Below are 18886 nucleotides of genomic sequence, written 5' to 3'. Positions count from 1 at the left end.
ACCCCCAAAAAAACGAATACCAATGCCATAATTTTTTGCTACTCTTCAGGAAAAAACGAATATATGCGAAAAAAATGAGAAATTCCATGCGTGCTCAGCCAGTATAAAAACGGTAAAAACGGTAGCTAACATATCACAAATACCCAAACAGGCAAAAGAAACAGCGAGACGCTATAATTATGTGGGCCAAATCTCCGAATGAATCTCATTCTCTGTCTCTTTGATTGAGTTTAAGTTCTCAGGCGTTTAACAAAGTAGTTTAAACTGAGTCTAGAAGAAGAAACTCTCCAAAAAGAACTAGTTCACAGGAATACATAAAGATCGACAAGGGTTTTCCTCTTCCTTAGACAGAACTAGTTGAGAAATGTTTTAAGACCTTAATCCCACTTCCAGTTATCTATGTAATAGGCAAAACCCGTTTAGTTTCTCTTGGCAGACAAAGAACTAGTTCAAAGCGTTGGCTTAGTTTTCAAAGGACCACCATTCTTAAATTATTCTTATTAGCTTTACATTTTGACTAAAAACTAAATACTGTCTTATCTCTTAAATATTTTTACATCTAACTAAATAATTTTGATTGTTTCGCTACTCGTTCCTACCACTTTCAGTGGCTAAAGAACTAGTTCACTTAATAAACACATCGTTAATCGTCAAATGCCGTTTCCAATTTCAGTTTTTTCTTCAGTTCTTTCTTGAAAATTTCGCCAGTTTTCAACCTTTTTTTCTAAATACTTTTCATTTGATTTCATTTCGTTTTTTTTTTTTTTTTTTTATTTTTAATGGACTGAAGAGAGGCCACATTAATTTAGTTACGCTTCGCTTGGCCAACGATCTTGGGCATCTTTTGGTGGGGGGTTAGGAGAGCGAGAAAGAGATCATTAAAGACAATTTCGTGATTCGCCACGATTTGTGCAGTAAATTACTTGCCAAATTATAGAAAGCAAACAAAGGCATTTGGAAATCAATAGAAATCAACGCCTGCCAGTCTTCAGGGTTTTTGGTCTCAGTCTGGTTTTCAGTCTCTTAGTCTTGGTCTAGGGTCTCTCCCCCTCACTCATCACCTCTCGGTCGACTTCAGCTCCATGATCAATTGTGTTGTTGTTGACTTAATCAATAAAATGAATTTGGGTTGTTTTCTATTTCGAGATTGTTGATGATACACACAAAAACAAATTTCACTTGAGCACTTTTAGCTAAGCAAACACAAAACGAAAATTGAACAATCAACAAGTTGTGATTTATAATCCCTCCCCCACATACTTACCCCTCTCCGTTCTCTGTTCTCTTTCGTTGCAGAGTCAGGCCTTGGCGTTGACGCGGGCCGCAAATGCGGCAGCCGTTGTGGCTGCTGCCAATGCCAATGCCAAATCTCCCCAATCATTGGACATGGCTGTGAAAAAGGAGCATTCACTATCCCCGCCCCATCTCGGAGGAGTGGGAGGTGTGACCAGTGGCGAGGAACACTTGACGTCGTCGCGGCGCAGCTCTTTGCAGGGCGTCCAGGAGAAATTAAACCAATTGCAAATGCAACATCATCACCAACAACAGCAGCAGCAGCAACACCAACATCAGCAACAACAACAGCAGCAACAACAACAAGGTGCGGGAGGTGGTGAATCAGCTGCTTCATCCGCTGGTCGTCGATCCGCCGAAAGTAGTCCAATAGCTTCGCATGCTCAACCACCGCACGGGCAATCATCCTCCTCCACAGCTGAAGGCCCAGTGGCAGCCACTTTGTCCTCCTCAGCGGCTTCTAGTCAGAATGCCTCATTGGCCGCCACACCAAAGAGTGATCGGGAGCGCGAACGGGAACGTGAGGATCAGCAGCGTACTGGAAGCATTTCATGCCTGCCGCCAGCTGCTCTGGGCATGGCTGTCGGACATGTACAACAGGCTCAGCAGCAGGCCGAAAAACTGCTCAGCCATCCGGCCCTGGAGTCACGCAGGGATTTCGATGTTAGCAAAGTAAATCGTAAGTAAAGACAAATCTAGATTCTAGAATATCATAAAAATCAAAGAGGTGAAACTTCAAGCTCTGTCCCCGTGGATTCATTCATGAGCAATTTTCTTTCTATCCACTTAAAGTTCCCTAAAGTATGCTATAACAAATTACTAAAGCATTGTGAGACTCTTTTTCGTTCCTTCACTCAATGGGATAACTTTGGAAAATGCAATTCAGTTGGATTTTCAAATGAAATTTTTGGAAAATTCTCTCAAAGAATTGTCAATATGCATAATAACCGATCGAATGCAAAGCACATTTCTGAATCCTTAAGCACACACAACAAGCACAATACACACACACACTCACACACAAACACACTGGCCTGGCCTGGCTTATGACAGATGTTGTTGCTGATGTTCCTGCTCCACTTTCCAAAGAGATGGCCCCAAAAAAAAAGAAGAAAAAAATGAAAAAAACAAAAAAGCGAACATTGACAACAACAGAAAACGTACAATGAGACAATTGAGTTGGGGGTCAATTGGCCGGGGTCTATCCTCCGTTGCTCTCTTCCCGCATTCTCTCACTCTCTCTCTCTCTCCCTCTCAGTCTTTCGGACGTACGCGTTGATCCACAAACGTGTCGTTAACTAAGGCGCAGTGATTTTCAATTGCAGAACGCGACAGGCACACACACACACACACACATAGAGAGAAAGAGAGAGCAGGAGAGAGACCGACCAAAGCGCACGTGTGTGTATATGTGTGCATAAGCTTATAGGTGCCAACTGGCAAACTGCAGCTGCAGCTAAACGAGGGGAACTATTGGCGGTGGGTGTGGGAGAAAGGTGGGGGTAGGGTAGACAGCTTGCATATTGACAAGTGCGGCCGTTTGGGGATTTATTAAGGCTAACGTATGAAAATTTTGCATACTAAACGTTGCATAAATCGAAATGAAACGAAACGCATTGAAATGAAATGATAGAGAGAGAGAGAGCGAGAGAGCGCACAATAAAAATAGAGCCAAAAATGAAATCCCTAAAAGGGTGATGGCATATGAGGAGCATAGAGAGGAGAGGAGTGCAGGAGTGGGGAGGAGAACAAACGGCGGGTCAGCACCAGGATAAATATCGTGTTGCGTCGCTGAGCAGCTTAGGCGAAATAAACACGCACACACAAAACAGCCGCCGGCTACAACAAAACAAATACACACGCACACACACATCAATAGAGAGAAATATGCGAATGCTAAATGACAATAATAACAACAATACCAATGCCTCCTGCATCCACTTCCATCCCCCCTGAATCGATAACCATTCAGTTTTGTCGTGCAAATCCTCAAAATATGCTACAAAACACATTACACACACAAAAGAGAGAGAGAGAGGGTTAGAGAGAGAAGGGAGATAACTAGGATTCACAAAATTTTCACATGGAAATTTCAAAAATCTAACTCGACCATCTCTAGTTTAGTATAGATACCCCTTAAAAGTTTCAAATAAACACTAAATAAAGTAAGTGCAACTTAACACTTTACTCTAATATTAAAGAGTATATCTGCTTTGCTTCAGTCGTAAAAAAGGCTTAAAAAGACCCTTTAGTTTTAAGAACCAAACACACATAAAGTGTAATCATTATTGTAGAAAACTGACCCTTGGTCATTGAACATTTGTTGACCAAATGGTCTCCATGTCGTTCTACTTGATTAGAAGACAGATCAGCGAAAGGTCAGTGTCTGGACTGACAACCCTTGACGATAATCCATGAATCATCTAATTTATAATATATATGAACACACTACTCAAATGGAAGTCAACAAGTGTTTAATATACATATGTGTATATAAATTTGACTGCATAATTTAAAGTTCTTGTTGAGTTTATGAATTTATCAATCAACTTTTAGACTTTAGATTTCATGGGTAAGATCGTCACTTGTATTGATAGTGTTATCGATTTTGTTATTGGACCACGATTATTGTTGACCATCATGTATCGTTTAGAATTAAAATATAAAGTTTAAACACACTAACTACAAATTTTAAATAACATTTCGAATTTATAAATGTAATCAAAAAGTTGCGTCACTTGCGATAAATGTCGGTTATCTCTGTGAATGTTGAGTGCCAGTTAACATTTGGTGAAATGTAAGCATAAATTGGTCATAACCTTATTGTCGGTTGACTGTGTTGTGCCACCTGTTGCACAATGAATCACAGCAAAGCAGAGCATAAGGGCAGCTTAGGTTACAGGACAAACTGGGCATAAGAAGGGCAGCGTGTAGGGCACATTGGTAGGATACGGTAGGACAGGGGCAGTTGAAAGCAAAAGGCAAACAAAGTAGAAAAGGAACAAACTTGGCACGCTTCCTTCCGTTTACGCCTTCACTCGCTCATGACTTCTCTTCTCAAAGCTGCTGCCATCGTGCCCCGTAGTGGATAGTAGTAGGTAGTAGTAGCTCCACAAGTGTGTGTTGACATGGAGTCCCAGAGCCTGCCCCACAGCCACACCTCCACCCCCTCTGGACTGGCTTGACTCAAACCTCATGTATGTGTGTGTGTATGAAACCAAATGCGAATTTTTGTTTGTTGCTGCTGCTGTTGCTGCTCATGTGGCACACACACACACACACAGATATAGAAAGGGACACATTGAATACAAAATAAACGTTATGAATGCTTCATATGCTTAATCCAGGGGATTTCGATGCATATACGAGGAGTGTTTTTTGGGGAAGCAGAGGGAACAAACGTAGAGGCTAGTGGTTTTGAGTGGATTGGGTCTACACACACATACATACATATATAAATACGTATGTTTGTATGTACATATGTGAGGTATGCAAAAGGCTTCTGTTTGAATGCTTCTAGCATACTGTGTATCTGCTATCTGGCAGATAGCTCAATAGCTGTTGCGTAAGCATTTGCACATAGATAGATAAAGTGCACAGATACAGATACAGAGATACATTGATATATCTCAGCATAAGCATCGGCATCGACAACGACATCGACATGGTCACGGACATGGACACACAGGTTTTCCTCACTACACACACGCACATACGCACATACACTCCTTTAGACAAAACTATTGATGAACTAAACAAGATTATCAATGCCCCAGACTCAAAGAACCAAATAAGCACAAATACATATAGAAATATATACACATACATAGATTTAGTATGTGAAATGTGAAATACGTGTTAAATGCCAAACGAACTTTATATGGATTAGATGGTTTGGTTTGGTTTTCGGTTTTGGTTGCCAAGAGCTTGCTCCTGATTAAAGTTTCCTCTGCAACTCTTTAAATTGAGAATTCAGTTTCGAGTTATTTCATTTGTTGTATTAGAGATTATTTTCAATTAAGCTCAAAACCCATTTGTCGCCATTCAAAGAATGGATTAAACCAAAGGGGGCACACACACACACATACATATGTACGTATGTATGTATGTCTGTGCATAGGCATGGAAACCCCTTTTTATGTCTCTTGGACTTGGATTGAAATAAATTTGATTAATCAAGCGTTACAAAAATGAATTTTTTCGGCTTAAGTGCCAAAACACAACAAAAAAGGATACTTTTCCTATAGGAAACTCGATTTGGTTCGACTTGATTCCCACTTGTGGTTCTAGTGTCGTAATCACAGACAAGACTAGCTGCAGTTGTGGGTCCATTTTCATTTTCAAAAGTATGTGTGTGTGTGTGTTGGTGTGGGTGTGTGCATATGGACTTGGGGCTCTACTAAGGCTAAGCTGTGGGTTGTTGATAGACATGGGCCAGTCGGGGGTGGTTCTTTGGTTGGGTTGATTTGGTTGCAGCTTAAGTGTTAAGCGTTATGCACAGAGCATTCAGAGATAGGAGGAGCCGCTCTCTCTTTCCCAACTCAACCTCAATGACCCTGAGAGTTGAGCCCAATCTCTGTGTGTGCATGTGACACAGAGATACACCAAAACCAGCAGCAAGTTTGGACACAAAACGTAGATTCAGTTTCAGATTCAGATACAAATTCAAATAAATGCCAAAAGCAACAGGATGAGGATGAGGAGGAGCAGGTGGAGGAGCACCAGCAGCAGCAGCAGAGGACGAAAGATGATTGTGGGGGTGGTGGCAACATTTTCGAATTATAAGCAAAAAGGGATTTGTGAAACAACAACAAATACAACAACAGCCTCCCCCCTCTCAAACAAAAAAAAAAAAAAAAAAAATACTAACAGGACCTAGAGCCCGAGCACATGTTGTTGTGCAGGTGATGCTGATTGAGTTAAGCCAACAGCCTGAGCCACACTGAGAGAAATTGAAGACCACTTTCAAAAATTTATATATATATTATTATAGTCCCCCAAAACTCATTTATGGGATCGAAATCAGGATCATTCAGCCCAGGTTATTATTTAGATGGATTAGGTTTGAAATTCTTAACTCAAGACCGATTTGTTTGTTCAGATTTTCATTATTTGTTTTCCTTTTGAAAATATAAGTTTTTCGTGCACTCTTTTGGCACAGTGTAAAATTTTGAGTAAAGTTGCAGTGGCAAAACTAGAGTTTATCTACTCCACTCCATATTCTCCTTTCTTCACAATGATGCTGCTTACAATCCCCTCAGCTTCTGCTCCTCACAGTTGTAGGGTCCATGCCCATTTCAATTCGCCATTTCCATTTCAAACACTTTATCCTACGCACACAGAGAAACTACTACAAATTTTAAGGATTTAAATGTTTGCCACATAAACAGCAAATCGAATCGAAAACAACGAACGCAACCAACCTGCTCAGGCTCATCTGCCCTTCTGCCAGACCATACGCCATCCACATCCGCATCCACATCCACATCCACATCCACATCCACATCCACATCCGCAATCGTATCCTATTGGGCCACCTTTTCATTGTGCGTGTGTGTGTGTGTTGTGCATAAACTCAACTGGGCCGCATTACGAACGGCTTAAAGTCTTCGTTGAGCACAACAAGCATATGGACAAAGCTCTAGCTCCTGGTTTCTGGATTCCAACTCTGGCTCCTGGCTCCATTTTCGATTTCGATTCAAAATTTTAACTATGTAGAAGTGTGGGGCGATATGAATGTGGATGAGGACGAGGCTCAAACTTTGTCTCTGGCAGCTGCCACAGTCTTTGCCACGTGATTATCAAGATACTTTAAAACGCCAGTGAGAAATACAAAGTATTATTTAGAGCAACAAAACTAAATGCCATAAATCACTTATGTTAACTTACACAAATAATCGGTTGTGCTGAATGTGTGTGTGTGTGTGTGTAACTTTGGGCGTATTAATACACAAGTGGAATTATATTTTGGTTTCATTCAAGCAAAACTTGTAATTAGGCAAAGGATTAAGTGAAAATGTTTATTAGAATTTAAATTAAGGCACAAGTTTTGCCGTTCCGAATACCAGTTAATGTAAGGACCTTTTTAAAGAGCGAACATATTACCAATATTTTATATGATTGAAATTTGATTACTTAATCATATTAAAGGGGAAATGGCAAGAGAGAGCGAGAGCGAGATGGGGGTATGTAATTAAGGGTCTATAGAGACTGTTTACGGCATTTCCCTCCCATTCACACCATACACGCAACGGAGTTCAGTTTCGTCTATAAAGGGTATTAAGGGTATTAGGAAAATCCCTAAGCTCGCCAAACAACGAATTCGTATTGCGAGTGGCTGGCTGCACAAGGACGTTTATAATCCGCAGGCGAAAACAAAATCATCATCATCCCCATCCTCATCCTCATCATCATCATCATCATCATCGTCGGCATCGAGCAACCACTACAAAACTCAAGGACATTAAGCGAAAGCATCAAGTTTTGCGACTTATCCCCGACCTCTGGAACCCTGAACCCGAACTCAAAACCCGAACCCATGAATCCGGCAAACATTTTCAACTCTTCCCTCTCTCTCTCTCTCTTTTCCTCTCTAACTCTGTCTGTGTGTTGTCTTCTCTTCTCTTGTCTTCTCTGTTTTGCATGCGAGTTTTTGGCGCCAAAAGAAACTTGCACAAAACTGCCGAATCCTTTATCCCTTTATCTGGCTTTGCCTCTAATCCCATCAGACACAAATGAAGAAGAGAAGTTTCACGTTTCCAGCAGCAGTCAGGCAGCAGGCTGGCTGGGAGGCAGGCAGGCATAAGAAGGAGGAACATTTCAGTGCCACCTTAAGCTTTTGTTTTCGTGCCTGGTTTTGCTTTTGCATTTGGTGTGTGTGTGTGTGTGTTTGTGTGTGTATTTTTTTTTTTGTTCGTTTTGTCTTTGCTTTTGAAGTGCTTTAGCTATGTTGGGATTAGGCCGCCAGCTAATGTGAGTGTGTGTATATCAGGTGAGTTAGTATTGAGCTCTGGCAGACATGGCCTGGCAGAGTTTTACCCCCAAACCCTTGAGCCTCTCTGAGCCTTGGGGATGCCTAATCCCAATACCAATCCCATCACATGCCAAACTGCACTGTCTGGAACTTGGCCTTAGCTTCACATAGACAATTTTGCCAGTCAGTTCAGTTCAGTTGAGTGTGTTTTGGCAAAAATCCATGCACTGAGCGAAATCAATGAGTAATTGATTATAATGTACCTAAGTCTAATGCCCTTCTCTCCCTCTCTCTGTCACTCTCTGAAATGCATTTAAAAGTGCTTTAGACCTTTTGTTTGTTAGTTTTTGGCAATTTTTTTTAGTGTATTTATGGGCAAGGCTTTATTGATCGCCAAGAGGATTATCCAGGGCGCCAGCATATTGGCAGGCTGTATGGATGTGGGGTAGTCAGACTGGCCATTCGGTCATTTTCAATTTGTGTGCCTGCATACATACGTACATATACATATTTGGGGTGTGGGTGGGGGGTAGGCGAAAAGGCTTTTGGCTGAGCTGTAATCCGTTTCAATGCCTTTCTCCTGTCTCCCAGCTCGGCGCACTCCCCCACCCCCCCCTCGCTTACTAGATTGCAGCATACATACATACATAAATGGAATTGGACTTGTTGTTGTTGTTATTGCTGTTGCTGGTTGGGTTTTGCTTTGTTGTTTTAGCCTTCATATGAATCATACGCAACGTAATCCCAATACGTTTAAGTCACTGGAATGCCCAACACACAACAGCAATAACAACAACAACATTCGCGCAGAGGAGCCAACAACAACAATAACAAGCGGCGAGCTGTCCAATGTCATGCCAAATCATCAAATCCTCTACCTCGCACTCTATCCCTCGCTTCATTCACTCAATCTCTCTTTCTCTCTATCTCTGTCTCTATCGCTCACTCTCTCTATCGCTTTGCCCACAGTAGCAGCGGCTGGCGAGCATATTTTCGCAATAAAGTAGATCCCGCATTAATCCCAACGATTTTGTGCTCTGGGCATTGCGTGTGCTTTATTTTGCTCCATGTCAGTTCCCCAGTTCCCCTAGCCCCTTACCCCTCTCCTTAGCATTTGCGTGTATGTGTGTGCTAGCTGGCTTGCTTGTGTGTTTGTGTCTGTGTTAATCCTTAAACCGGCAGAGGCCGACAGCGACAGCGACGGCGACAGAGGCTTCGGCAAACTGCAGCCAAAATCGGCCCAAAAGCATGGAGTTTTTGAATGTAGACCGCGAGGGTCACAGCAAGGGAAAGGGGGGCAGTGGGCAAGGCGGTGGTGGGGGCCACACACAGCGTCTACTACGGCTCTGCCGAAGCACGCACAGTGACAGGTCTCTCGTTGCCCCCCCGTCCTAGCCTCTATCGCTGCTGCCGCTGCTGCTGTTGGGGAGATTAACTTTTTTTTTCTCCATGCAAACAGAGTTGAGCCAGCGAGAGAGAAAAAGAGTGTGAGAGGGGATATTCGTTGACGGCGAGAGAGGGGTTTGGCGGGGGGGATGTCGGCTGACTGGGGTTTTGGCTGTGTGGGCGAGGGATTTAATTTCGTGCGGGATTATTATTTCGGATTTAACTCTTCGTTTTATGGATCGTTTGGTATTATAATGAACAGGGGCGTAGTTGGCGAAAATTCATGGATGTGGCTAACAGGGATCGCCAAGGGGGATAATTAGCATCCAAATTAATACAGTTATTTCAACTAAAGTAGTAAATGTTTAACTTTCCCAAAAACTTCTACTTTAACTTTCTTCTTTGTGAGAATTATCTGCAGTGAAAAATTGTATTGGATCCTTATAAAGGATCTCTCTTCAAACTTAGAATTTAAAATATGTATTTTCGTAGCGTGATCGCTATAAGAACAGCTTTAGTCACCTCTAATTACTTTGATATTGTAAGGGGATGTTGGAAGTTCCATGAGTCCTTCCATTACTGCTCATCCTCTAACTCGCTTTGGCATTATAAAAACTTCCAAAATGCTTGGCCTGGATATATTTTTATAACCCCCCCAAAAAAAGAGGAAAAAAATGAAATAAAAACGGCGACGGCAACTGTGAACCTGAATCCATTATATCTTAAGCTGTTGCCAGCACCAACACACACACACATACAGCCAGAAACACAAACACACACACACACATAGCATTATCCCAAAACGAAATGACATCCCTTGGAAATTAATCCTTAATTCCATTCATTTCGTATAATCCCTGAGATATACTTTGATAAGCGTAATGCGGGGCCAGACCAACCGACCGAACGACCGACAGCAACACTGAGCAAGAGAAAGAGAGGGAGAGCGAGAATACCAAAAAGAGAGAGAGATTATTTATCTTTGTGTGTGTGTGTGTGTGTGTGAGAGAGAGAGTATTGCCATTGCCATTGCCACATGTTGCTATCATCTGTGAGTTTGCTTTTGTTTCTCTCTGCATCTGTGTGTGTGTGTGTTTGTTGCTTTGCATGGGGGCGCCAAAACGTACCGAGAGAGCATTTCGGTTTCCGTTTTCAGTTTGGTGCCAAACATGCTGGAAGAAGGTTGGTTATTTTCACGTAGCTCTTGACTGTGTTTTTGTTTGTGTCAGTGCTGAAATTTACGCGCCGGTTTTTTGATATTCGATATCACTTGAGTTTGATGAGAGTGTTGTTCCTTGGCTAATAAGAATTAAGTACAAAATAAGGACTCGAAACTAGAAATGTGTGAACTGTTATTGTGGTCAGTTAGTGTGAATGAGTGAAGTGGGATAAATGGAGAATGGTGAGGTGGTCGTGGGCAATGGAGGCAATGGTTTGGTGTACAAGTTGTTCTCTCTTGCAATGAAGGAACCCTGAGAAGAACCGGCAGACGGAAGGGATTTGCCACACCACATACCAACTGTCAAGTCGCATTTGTCAACAAAGGCAAACACCAGCCAACAACTACACACACACACCATACAAACAGACACAACTACAACAACAAAGCGCACAAATGAACTTAAAAAGCAGAGCGAAAGCTTTTAAATCTGTTGCTTTCGTGCAGGCTAATCCCTATGAAGTTCACTAGATTTTGTTTTGTGCTGTTGCTGCTGCTGAATACTGGCAGACACCCAACACCCAGACATACTCACACTCACACACACACACACACACATAGATACACAATACAGACGCACTAAAACGAAGTCTAAAGCTGGCAGGCGAGATGCTAACAACAACAATGCATGAGGCACTTATACAGAGCACTGAGCTCACAGCTCATCCTGATGCTGCTCCTGCTGTTGACGCTGAGACTTCTCTTTCGCTCAGTTGCCAGCCTTAAGCCGCGCTTTTAGCCCCTACCCCACCCCATATCTTTCAATCCCCACCCACTGCAAACCCATTGAGCTCAACACGGTATAAGGCTGTGAAAATACTAGACTGAATAAAATGATAAGTTGAAAGCAAAATCAAACTTTGGGTTACGTTTTCAAATAAATAGGTTAATAGTTGAAGATCTCCATTTAAGTGTGTTATTAGATTTAACGGTTGAAGCTCTTCAAACGATACAAACTATACTCTATTGGTTGTTAGCCAAGAAGCCTAAAGACTTCACAATTATTCGCCATATTCTCTGTCAATATTCAATATCTTTTGCTTAACAATATGTATGAAGATCGAATCGTTCTTCATTAAGATAGATTAGGATCAATATCTATTAAAAACTTCTAAGGCCACAAAGTATGGGTGATTATAGACCTGAATAAGAGTAACTTAGAATAAAGTAAAGTTTAAAACAACTAAAATATAGATCTTATACTAACTATGTGCTCTAGAAGACTTGAAGATTAAGCAAACTCCGTTGATAGAAACAAAATTTCTCATTAGAGAAATCTAACATTGAGTCATAGTGTTTCCAATAGGACAGATTTCGATAATGAGATTACTTTAATACTCTAACGAAGCCATGCAGCAACATAAAGAACAACCCCTTTTTAGGTTTTTTTTTTTTTTGGTGAAAGTTAATCACTGTAAAATCTGGTTTTATATTGATTTCATGGCAGCTGCATTTAAATGCAAATAAAGACTAGGTAATATTTTAAGATTTTGGTCACAAAAATAATCTCTTCTTTGAAATTTTGCCATATATCTCACAATTTAGCCAAACATTGGCCATTGCCTTAATTAAGCGATAACTTGCATAATAATATTATTATTATTATTATTATCACTGTTGTGGTTCTTTGGAATAAAGTGAACTCAATCATTTATTAATTACTTGATAAGCGCAAAAATTCGATTTATAATGGATTTCCCTTTCATAGGAAATTCCTCCTTTTTTGTAATTTTTGTGTGGTTTTTCAAATTGAACTATATAATTTGATTAACTATATGTAAAGGCATATGTTTTTCATTTTTATTTCTTTTTCCGTTTTTGTGTTTGGATTTTCACATAATTGTTTTTTGGCCCTTGAACGAGCGGATACAGAGTAAAAGTGGGAGTAAAAATAAAAGAAGAAATCCGTTCAGTTTTTGCCTGGCAGCAAAAAAATTAGCAGTTAATCCCCTTAAATTGAATACCCACACACATAGTCGCACACTCACACTCACACACACACACACACACACACACACACATGGTGTTTGCCGTTTTGGTGTTGATGTTGACGACCCAAAGAGCAACAGGAGCTCTGATAGTGGGAAAAAGTAACAACAAAAACATTCACGGGAAACCATTGGGAGAAAGGGGATTGGTATTAAGATTGGGGATGGGTATAGGGATTTCTCTGGTTGTGTGTGTGTGTGTATGTTGCTGGCAATTAGCCAGAGTTGCCACATAATACGCGGGGATATAAATGTTTAAGATTTTAAGTTGACTCCGGGCATATCTCTTTTGTGGGTTTTAGTTTAGTTTAGTTCTCTCTTGTTCTATGTGGCATGGTGCCATGTTCTTCTTGTTATTTTTTTTGTTTTTGTTTAAGCTGCCAGCTGAGTGTTTTGTGTGGTTTGGCTTTTGTGGCCAGTTGGTTTTTTTGGATGGGTTAACCCGCCAGGCTAAGCCCTAACTAGCTGTGCGAGTGAGAGTTGCAAGCAATTTTAATCCCTCTTCAAATTAAGCCTCTATCCCCCTTCCATCGGGAAAAAAGGTTACGCTTAATGCAAAGTACAATGTGAATGCTACGCGGATCAAATTTCATCCCCACCAGACAAAGCCCAAATACCTACCAAAAAAAAAAAAAAAAGAAGAAGGGAAAGGAGAGAAGGAACCAAGAACCGAAAGACATGCCAATGCAATGTGGCGACATTGTCGACATCCTTTTCTGAGTAAGGACGTCGTCGTCGTCGTGGACGTTGACGTCGACGTCGTTGACTAATAAACCTGGCACTCCCCTTTTTGGGCCCATTGAAAAGCCGCTCATCTGGCCGCGTTCTTCTTGTCACTCATCCTTCTGTTCCTGCCCATTCCGATTTCGATTCCAATTCCCATTCCCGTTCCGACCATCTTGAGCTCCACCTTAACGGCTCGTGCCCCTACCCCAGCCCCCTTTTGCATTTGCAGTTCATTGGCAGCGGATTAAAGCACCGCGCACTCGCACAGACGCACAGAAAATACAAAAGACGCTTTGCCATTGGATCGATTTAAAAATGTGAAAAAAAAAATATGAAAAAATATAAAACCCAAGCTGAAAAGAAAAATCAGTTGTGGGTATTAATGGCCTCGATGCCGGCTGAAGGGGCTGATGGGCGGGTGGCGGATGGCGGGTTGAAGCGGGGTAATATGCATAAGCACCATTAACTTGTACTTAAAACTGTGCCAGGTGCTTGAGGAGCAGCAGCAGCAGTTCCACCTTCTTCTCCTCACCCACATCAGTTCGTCCTCTCTCCGCTCTCCACCCTCAACATCGTCATCGTCTGGTTGTAACTTAATGCCAAAACTCGCAAGCGGATTATATTAATCAATGCCGCCAACTAGGCGTATGAGTATTCAGTTTCCTCTCTTTTCGCATTTTAAAATTCATATTTTAATGCCTTTACCCAGTCATCTCTTCTCGTTCCCCGCAATACGACTTTAATTGAATCAATGCAGCAGCGAACAACAACAACAGAAGACAACAAAAAATAAAAGGAAATATATGACTTTGTTTGGCTTTAAGCAGGAAGATTTAAACGTAATGCTAGCCGAGACCAGGCCAAGCATATACTTGTGTACATTTATCGATATATATATATAGTATAGATATATATATATATGTATATGTGTGGCCTATAATTCACTCACACATACAGACACAGAGACAGAAAGACACAGAGAGTCAAAGCGTCTTAAGCGCTAAGTAGAAGCAACGTAAATAAGTAATATTGATAACTAAAGTGATTAAGGTTGCTCGCCCGCCAAGGCTTTTGCTTTTGCTTTCGCTTTGTGTCTTGTGGCCGGGTCTATACCAACTTGGGCAGGCCAACAGAATCAGCTCAGTGCTCCTCCAACTTGTGTCTGTGTCTGTGTGTGTGTGTGTGTGTGCCCCTTTGTGTGTGGCAATGTTCTTGCATTTGTCGCCAAGACGATGATTATGATTATATGATGATAGTGAAAGAATTTGCCACTTGATGCCAATTTCAATCGAATAACAAACCAACCAAGTAACCTATCTACTCTGCCTGGGTGGCCTGAATCTTAAGGATAAAAACAATTGAGCAACTTGATGGCATTATACAAATAATCAAAAAGATATTGTGTGGGTTGTGTTTGGCATCATCTGCTATTTTGTTGCAATAATCTACTTTTGCTTTGAAAATTCACAATTAACTTAAAGTCTTTTATTGCTTGGGCTTAGATTAAGCCCAAGACTTGTTTTAAACTTCTAAGCTAAGATATTTTCCATAGAAATGAATGACACAGAGTTCTTATTATATTAAAATATTAAGACTTTAGTTGTTCCTATATGAGCTATATATGCATACTAAGTGAAGCTACGATCTTTTAAGTGAAAATGACCATTTAATATCTACTAAAATTACTCATAAGATAGACTCAACCGAGTAATATTCCATTCCAATAAAGAGACCTTTTGGAAAGTTGCTTCTCCCATCTGAAAACCACATAAATTGAACTACTCAGGAGTAGTTCAATTAATAGCAAGAACTTTTTTTCACATCCATCATATAAGACATGGGCTATTAGAGGTTCAAATTCTCTTCTTCTTGGTTTACATTTATTGCATTAATTCCCTTTCTGAGGGTGATATTTTTCTTTGCTGCAGTCAATGACTGATTTCATTTTTTCATCTTTTCTTCATTTTTTCCCCTGCTTTTTTTTTTCTGGCTGCGATTATTTCTGGTTCAACAATTTCAAGTTGATTTTTGACATTTTGTGCAAACATTTTGTGAGTTTTGTTCTGGGTGTGTGTGAGTGCAATTGTGTGTGTGTGTGTTTGCAGACATATTATCGACATTTAAATCCCTTATTTTTTGTATGTCCTTTGGGTTTATAAACAAGCAGAGGTCTCACTCTCCCTCTCCCTGTCCTTGTCCCTGTCCCTGTCCCTCTCTCTGTCTTTCTGTTTGGTGTCCTTGTCCTTGTCCACCACTTGATGGTATTTGACAAATTGTGAAAATCCTTTTGTGGCAAGCATGTCCTTTTGTGGCACAGCCGCCGTTGCCGCTGCCTGCACACATGACTGCAGTTTGATCCTGCAAGTTCATATTTTTAATCCTTTTGTCCAACACACACACACACTTGTACACACACGCAGAAAATATATATTTTCTAAATGCTTATTTGCATTCTTTTAACATTTTTCAATTTAGTTTTCTTGGGAGAATTGATAGGATTACCGCCCAAAATCAGAGATAACTTTCCAGTTGCTTGTTTTTGATATTTACTTTTCGCTCTTCACTTCAATTGACGTCATCAATTAATCAATCGTTTCGTGTCCTATTTCAATTGCATAAGTTTGCATAGCATATACGTAAATCCTTTTCAAGTAACTGCCTCTTGAGTTGAGTTAAAGTGTGTGATATGATGGAGACTGGGAGAGAGAACTGGATGCCACTTTGACCAAAAGTACACATCATAATCCCTTTTGTAAGGATTTGGCAATGGCTTTTTCTCTCTTCAATCGGCTCACTCGACAACCGACCCGAACCGAACTCAACGACCTGCATTCAATTATCGTGTGGCGCAGTTGTCCATTGTCTCAGACTATGCTGCCATCTCTCCATGTCCTTCATGGCAAAAACTAATGAAGTGCTGCAATGCCTTGAGCAGCCTGCTAATGCCACTAGAGACCAAGACTTTCCACGTTGAGTTTTCTAGCTCCCAGCTCCCAGCTCCTTGCTTCTTGCATAAGCATGTTTTCTGGTTTGCTTCACAGACAAAGCTTAGAACCACTTAAGACAATCCATTCAGAGCGTAAGGGAGGAGGGCAGGGACTGCCAGAGAAGAAGAGGGTCAAAAAGAAAGTGAAGGGGCTGAGTCTCTGAGGTTGGCCAGTTTCTTGCTTTGGCTGTTGAGTTTTTCTGGCCTCACCTGATGATGGTCCCAAATCAACAACAAAAAGGATTAAGTCTAAGACACACCACACATATACACACACACACACACACTCAATTCCATGCATAGTTTTACATGTCTAAAGACAAAAAATGAATTTATTACACAACCCAAAAACACAAAAAGCTGAGACAATTGCCAATTCTGAAGCAGATGGGGTTAAAAGAAGGTGACCAGGAAACAGGAGCAGCGAAAGACAAGAAAGCAGGAAGAGACGGGTTCAAATAAATTACCGCCATGGGCCAGGCTTATTTCATTAGGATTATTTTGACTAACATTTACAACTTTCTTTTGCTCTCTCTCTCTCTCTCTCCCTGCCTTACTCAGACTTCTATATAGTCGTATATATGTACGTATTTATATAAGGGAGATTTCTTGATTTCCGGCTGGCTATTATAGATTTTGATTGTTTTAGATTCGGATAGAGAGCTGGCTTAATGCAGCATTCTGCCAAAAAAAAGGGGTGTGGGCCAATTTGTTGGCATGGGGGCGGGCTAAGACGCGTAAAACGAAAACGATAAAAGAAAAGAAAATGCCTGACGGCATTAATTATAATCCGCTTAAAAGTTTTCAACATGTTTTTCCTCAATACACACACCATCAGCCATTCCCCATTCCCCCCTCCCTCCATTCCCTTTCGTTTTCGAAAATATACCTCTGACTCAGTTTTGAAAGAAAACAAAATGCAACAAGGAAAAAATACGAGTATATTATGTATATATGTATACATATATCTGAATACAAATTATTCGCATACATGTATGCATATGAAAGAAAGATCATTGACTTTGAATCGGAACAAAAGGCTTAGTATCCGGCAGGGACTCGTCTGATTATAATCATCAATAATTATTAACCCCTAAGACACCAAGAAACACCTGCAACCCCAAAACCCTTTAAAAGACAAAACAAAAAGTTAGAATGAAGTTAACGTTGTATTGAATCGAACTTCGTCTGATTATGTCAAGATAAGATAATGGTTTACTTTTTTGTATTGGATAAACGATTTCTTAAACCAATTTCAAGTGATAGTAAATCCTCCTAAGATTTACTATTCTCTACTCCAAGAACAAACACAAACCTAAACGCCATTTTTCTGTTACAGTGTTGTGAAGTCATTAAATTCCTCTTAGTGTTAAATATACATTTTTGGACTTTGAATATGTGTTCCATTAAGTCTTCGAAAGTTTAGCTACTTTTGGCCTAAAGACAAGAAACATTTCTTTTAGAAATCCTGTCCATTTGACTCTTTCTATCTGTGTGTGGTTAAAGTAGTGTAGAAAGTAGTGTTTCATTTTGAACTGAAGAGAAAAAACTCTAGCTAAGGAAATCTTTTTGTTGTCAGTTCTTTTGTTTTTCAGTTGCAGCTTAGTTGCAGCTTCTTCGACCTAGCCTTGAAGTTGAGAATGATTTTCATATAGTTTTAATATGGTTTTTCATTTTTGCCAAAAGAAAATGCCAAAAAGGATATGCAAGAAGAGTCTCAAGAAAAGGTGTGAGACTTGGGTGTGTGTGTGTGCTTGAGTCTGTTGTGCAAAGTTCTTAAGTCGCCCTCACAAATACTTTCTACGGGTCTGAGGCATTATAAATTAAAATGCACACATTAAAAATTCCAACTAAAAAGAGTTTGCAATTAAGTAGGACTTAAGTTGAAGTGTAAATAAAAATTTACACACACACACACACACACACACGCACACATTTATGCAGAATGAAGTCCTTTAAGAAGCTGAGCTGGCAAGACATTTGGAAAACTTGTAGCAATTTCCCTAAGACTATTGCTTAATTTCCGGTCACTCTTGCTTTCACATTTTTTTTTCTCTCTCGCAATAGTTAGGGGAAGGAGTCAGACTAGGCCAATGGTCAACCCTTTTCTTTGGCTGGTCAATTTGAATTCTCCCCCCACCACCACCCCGTCTAAGGATATTAAAAACCCAAATCACTCAAAATGATTTTAATAAGTAAATTATGAACATTTTGCCTATAAATAAACAATCACACAATTTATGCCGCACACACACACACACACAGACACACCGAGTAACAAAAACTACAAATATTTGCACGGAAAACTTTTGTAT

At 40.5% G+C, this 18886-nt stretch overlaps 1 protein-coding gene across 1 annotated transcript in view; it reads left to right on the top strand.

The window, feature by feature from the left end:
* Positions 1 to 18886, top strand: part of dve (SATB1_N and homeodomain domain-containing protein dve) — a 48880-nt gene that overhangs the window by 21013 nt on the left and 8981 nt on the right. The window contains exon 2 of the mRNA XM_068291078.1: positions 1297 to 1972. Coding sequence (XP_068147179.1) covers positions 1297 to 1972 — 676 coding nt within the window. The remainder of the gene's footprint in view (positions 1 to 1296; positions 1973 to 18886) is intronic.

The sequence above is a fragment of the Drosophila tropicalis genome, unplaced genomic scaffold (assembly GCF_018151085.1).
Source record: "Drosophila tropicalis isolate 14030-0801.00 unplaced genomic scaffold, ASM1815108v1 contig_593, whole genome shotgun sequence".
Classification (NCBI taxonomy): domain Eukaryota; kingdom Metazoa; phylum Arthropoda; class Insecta; order Diptera; family Drosophilidae; genus Drosophila; species Drosophila tropicalis.
This window is presented reverse-complemented; position numbering and strand designations above follow the sequence as displayed.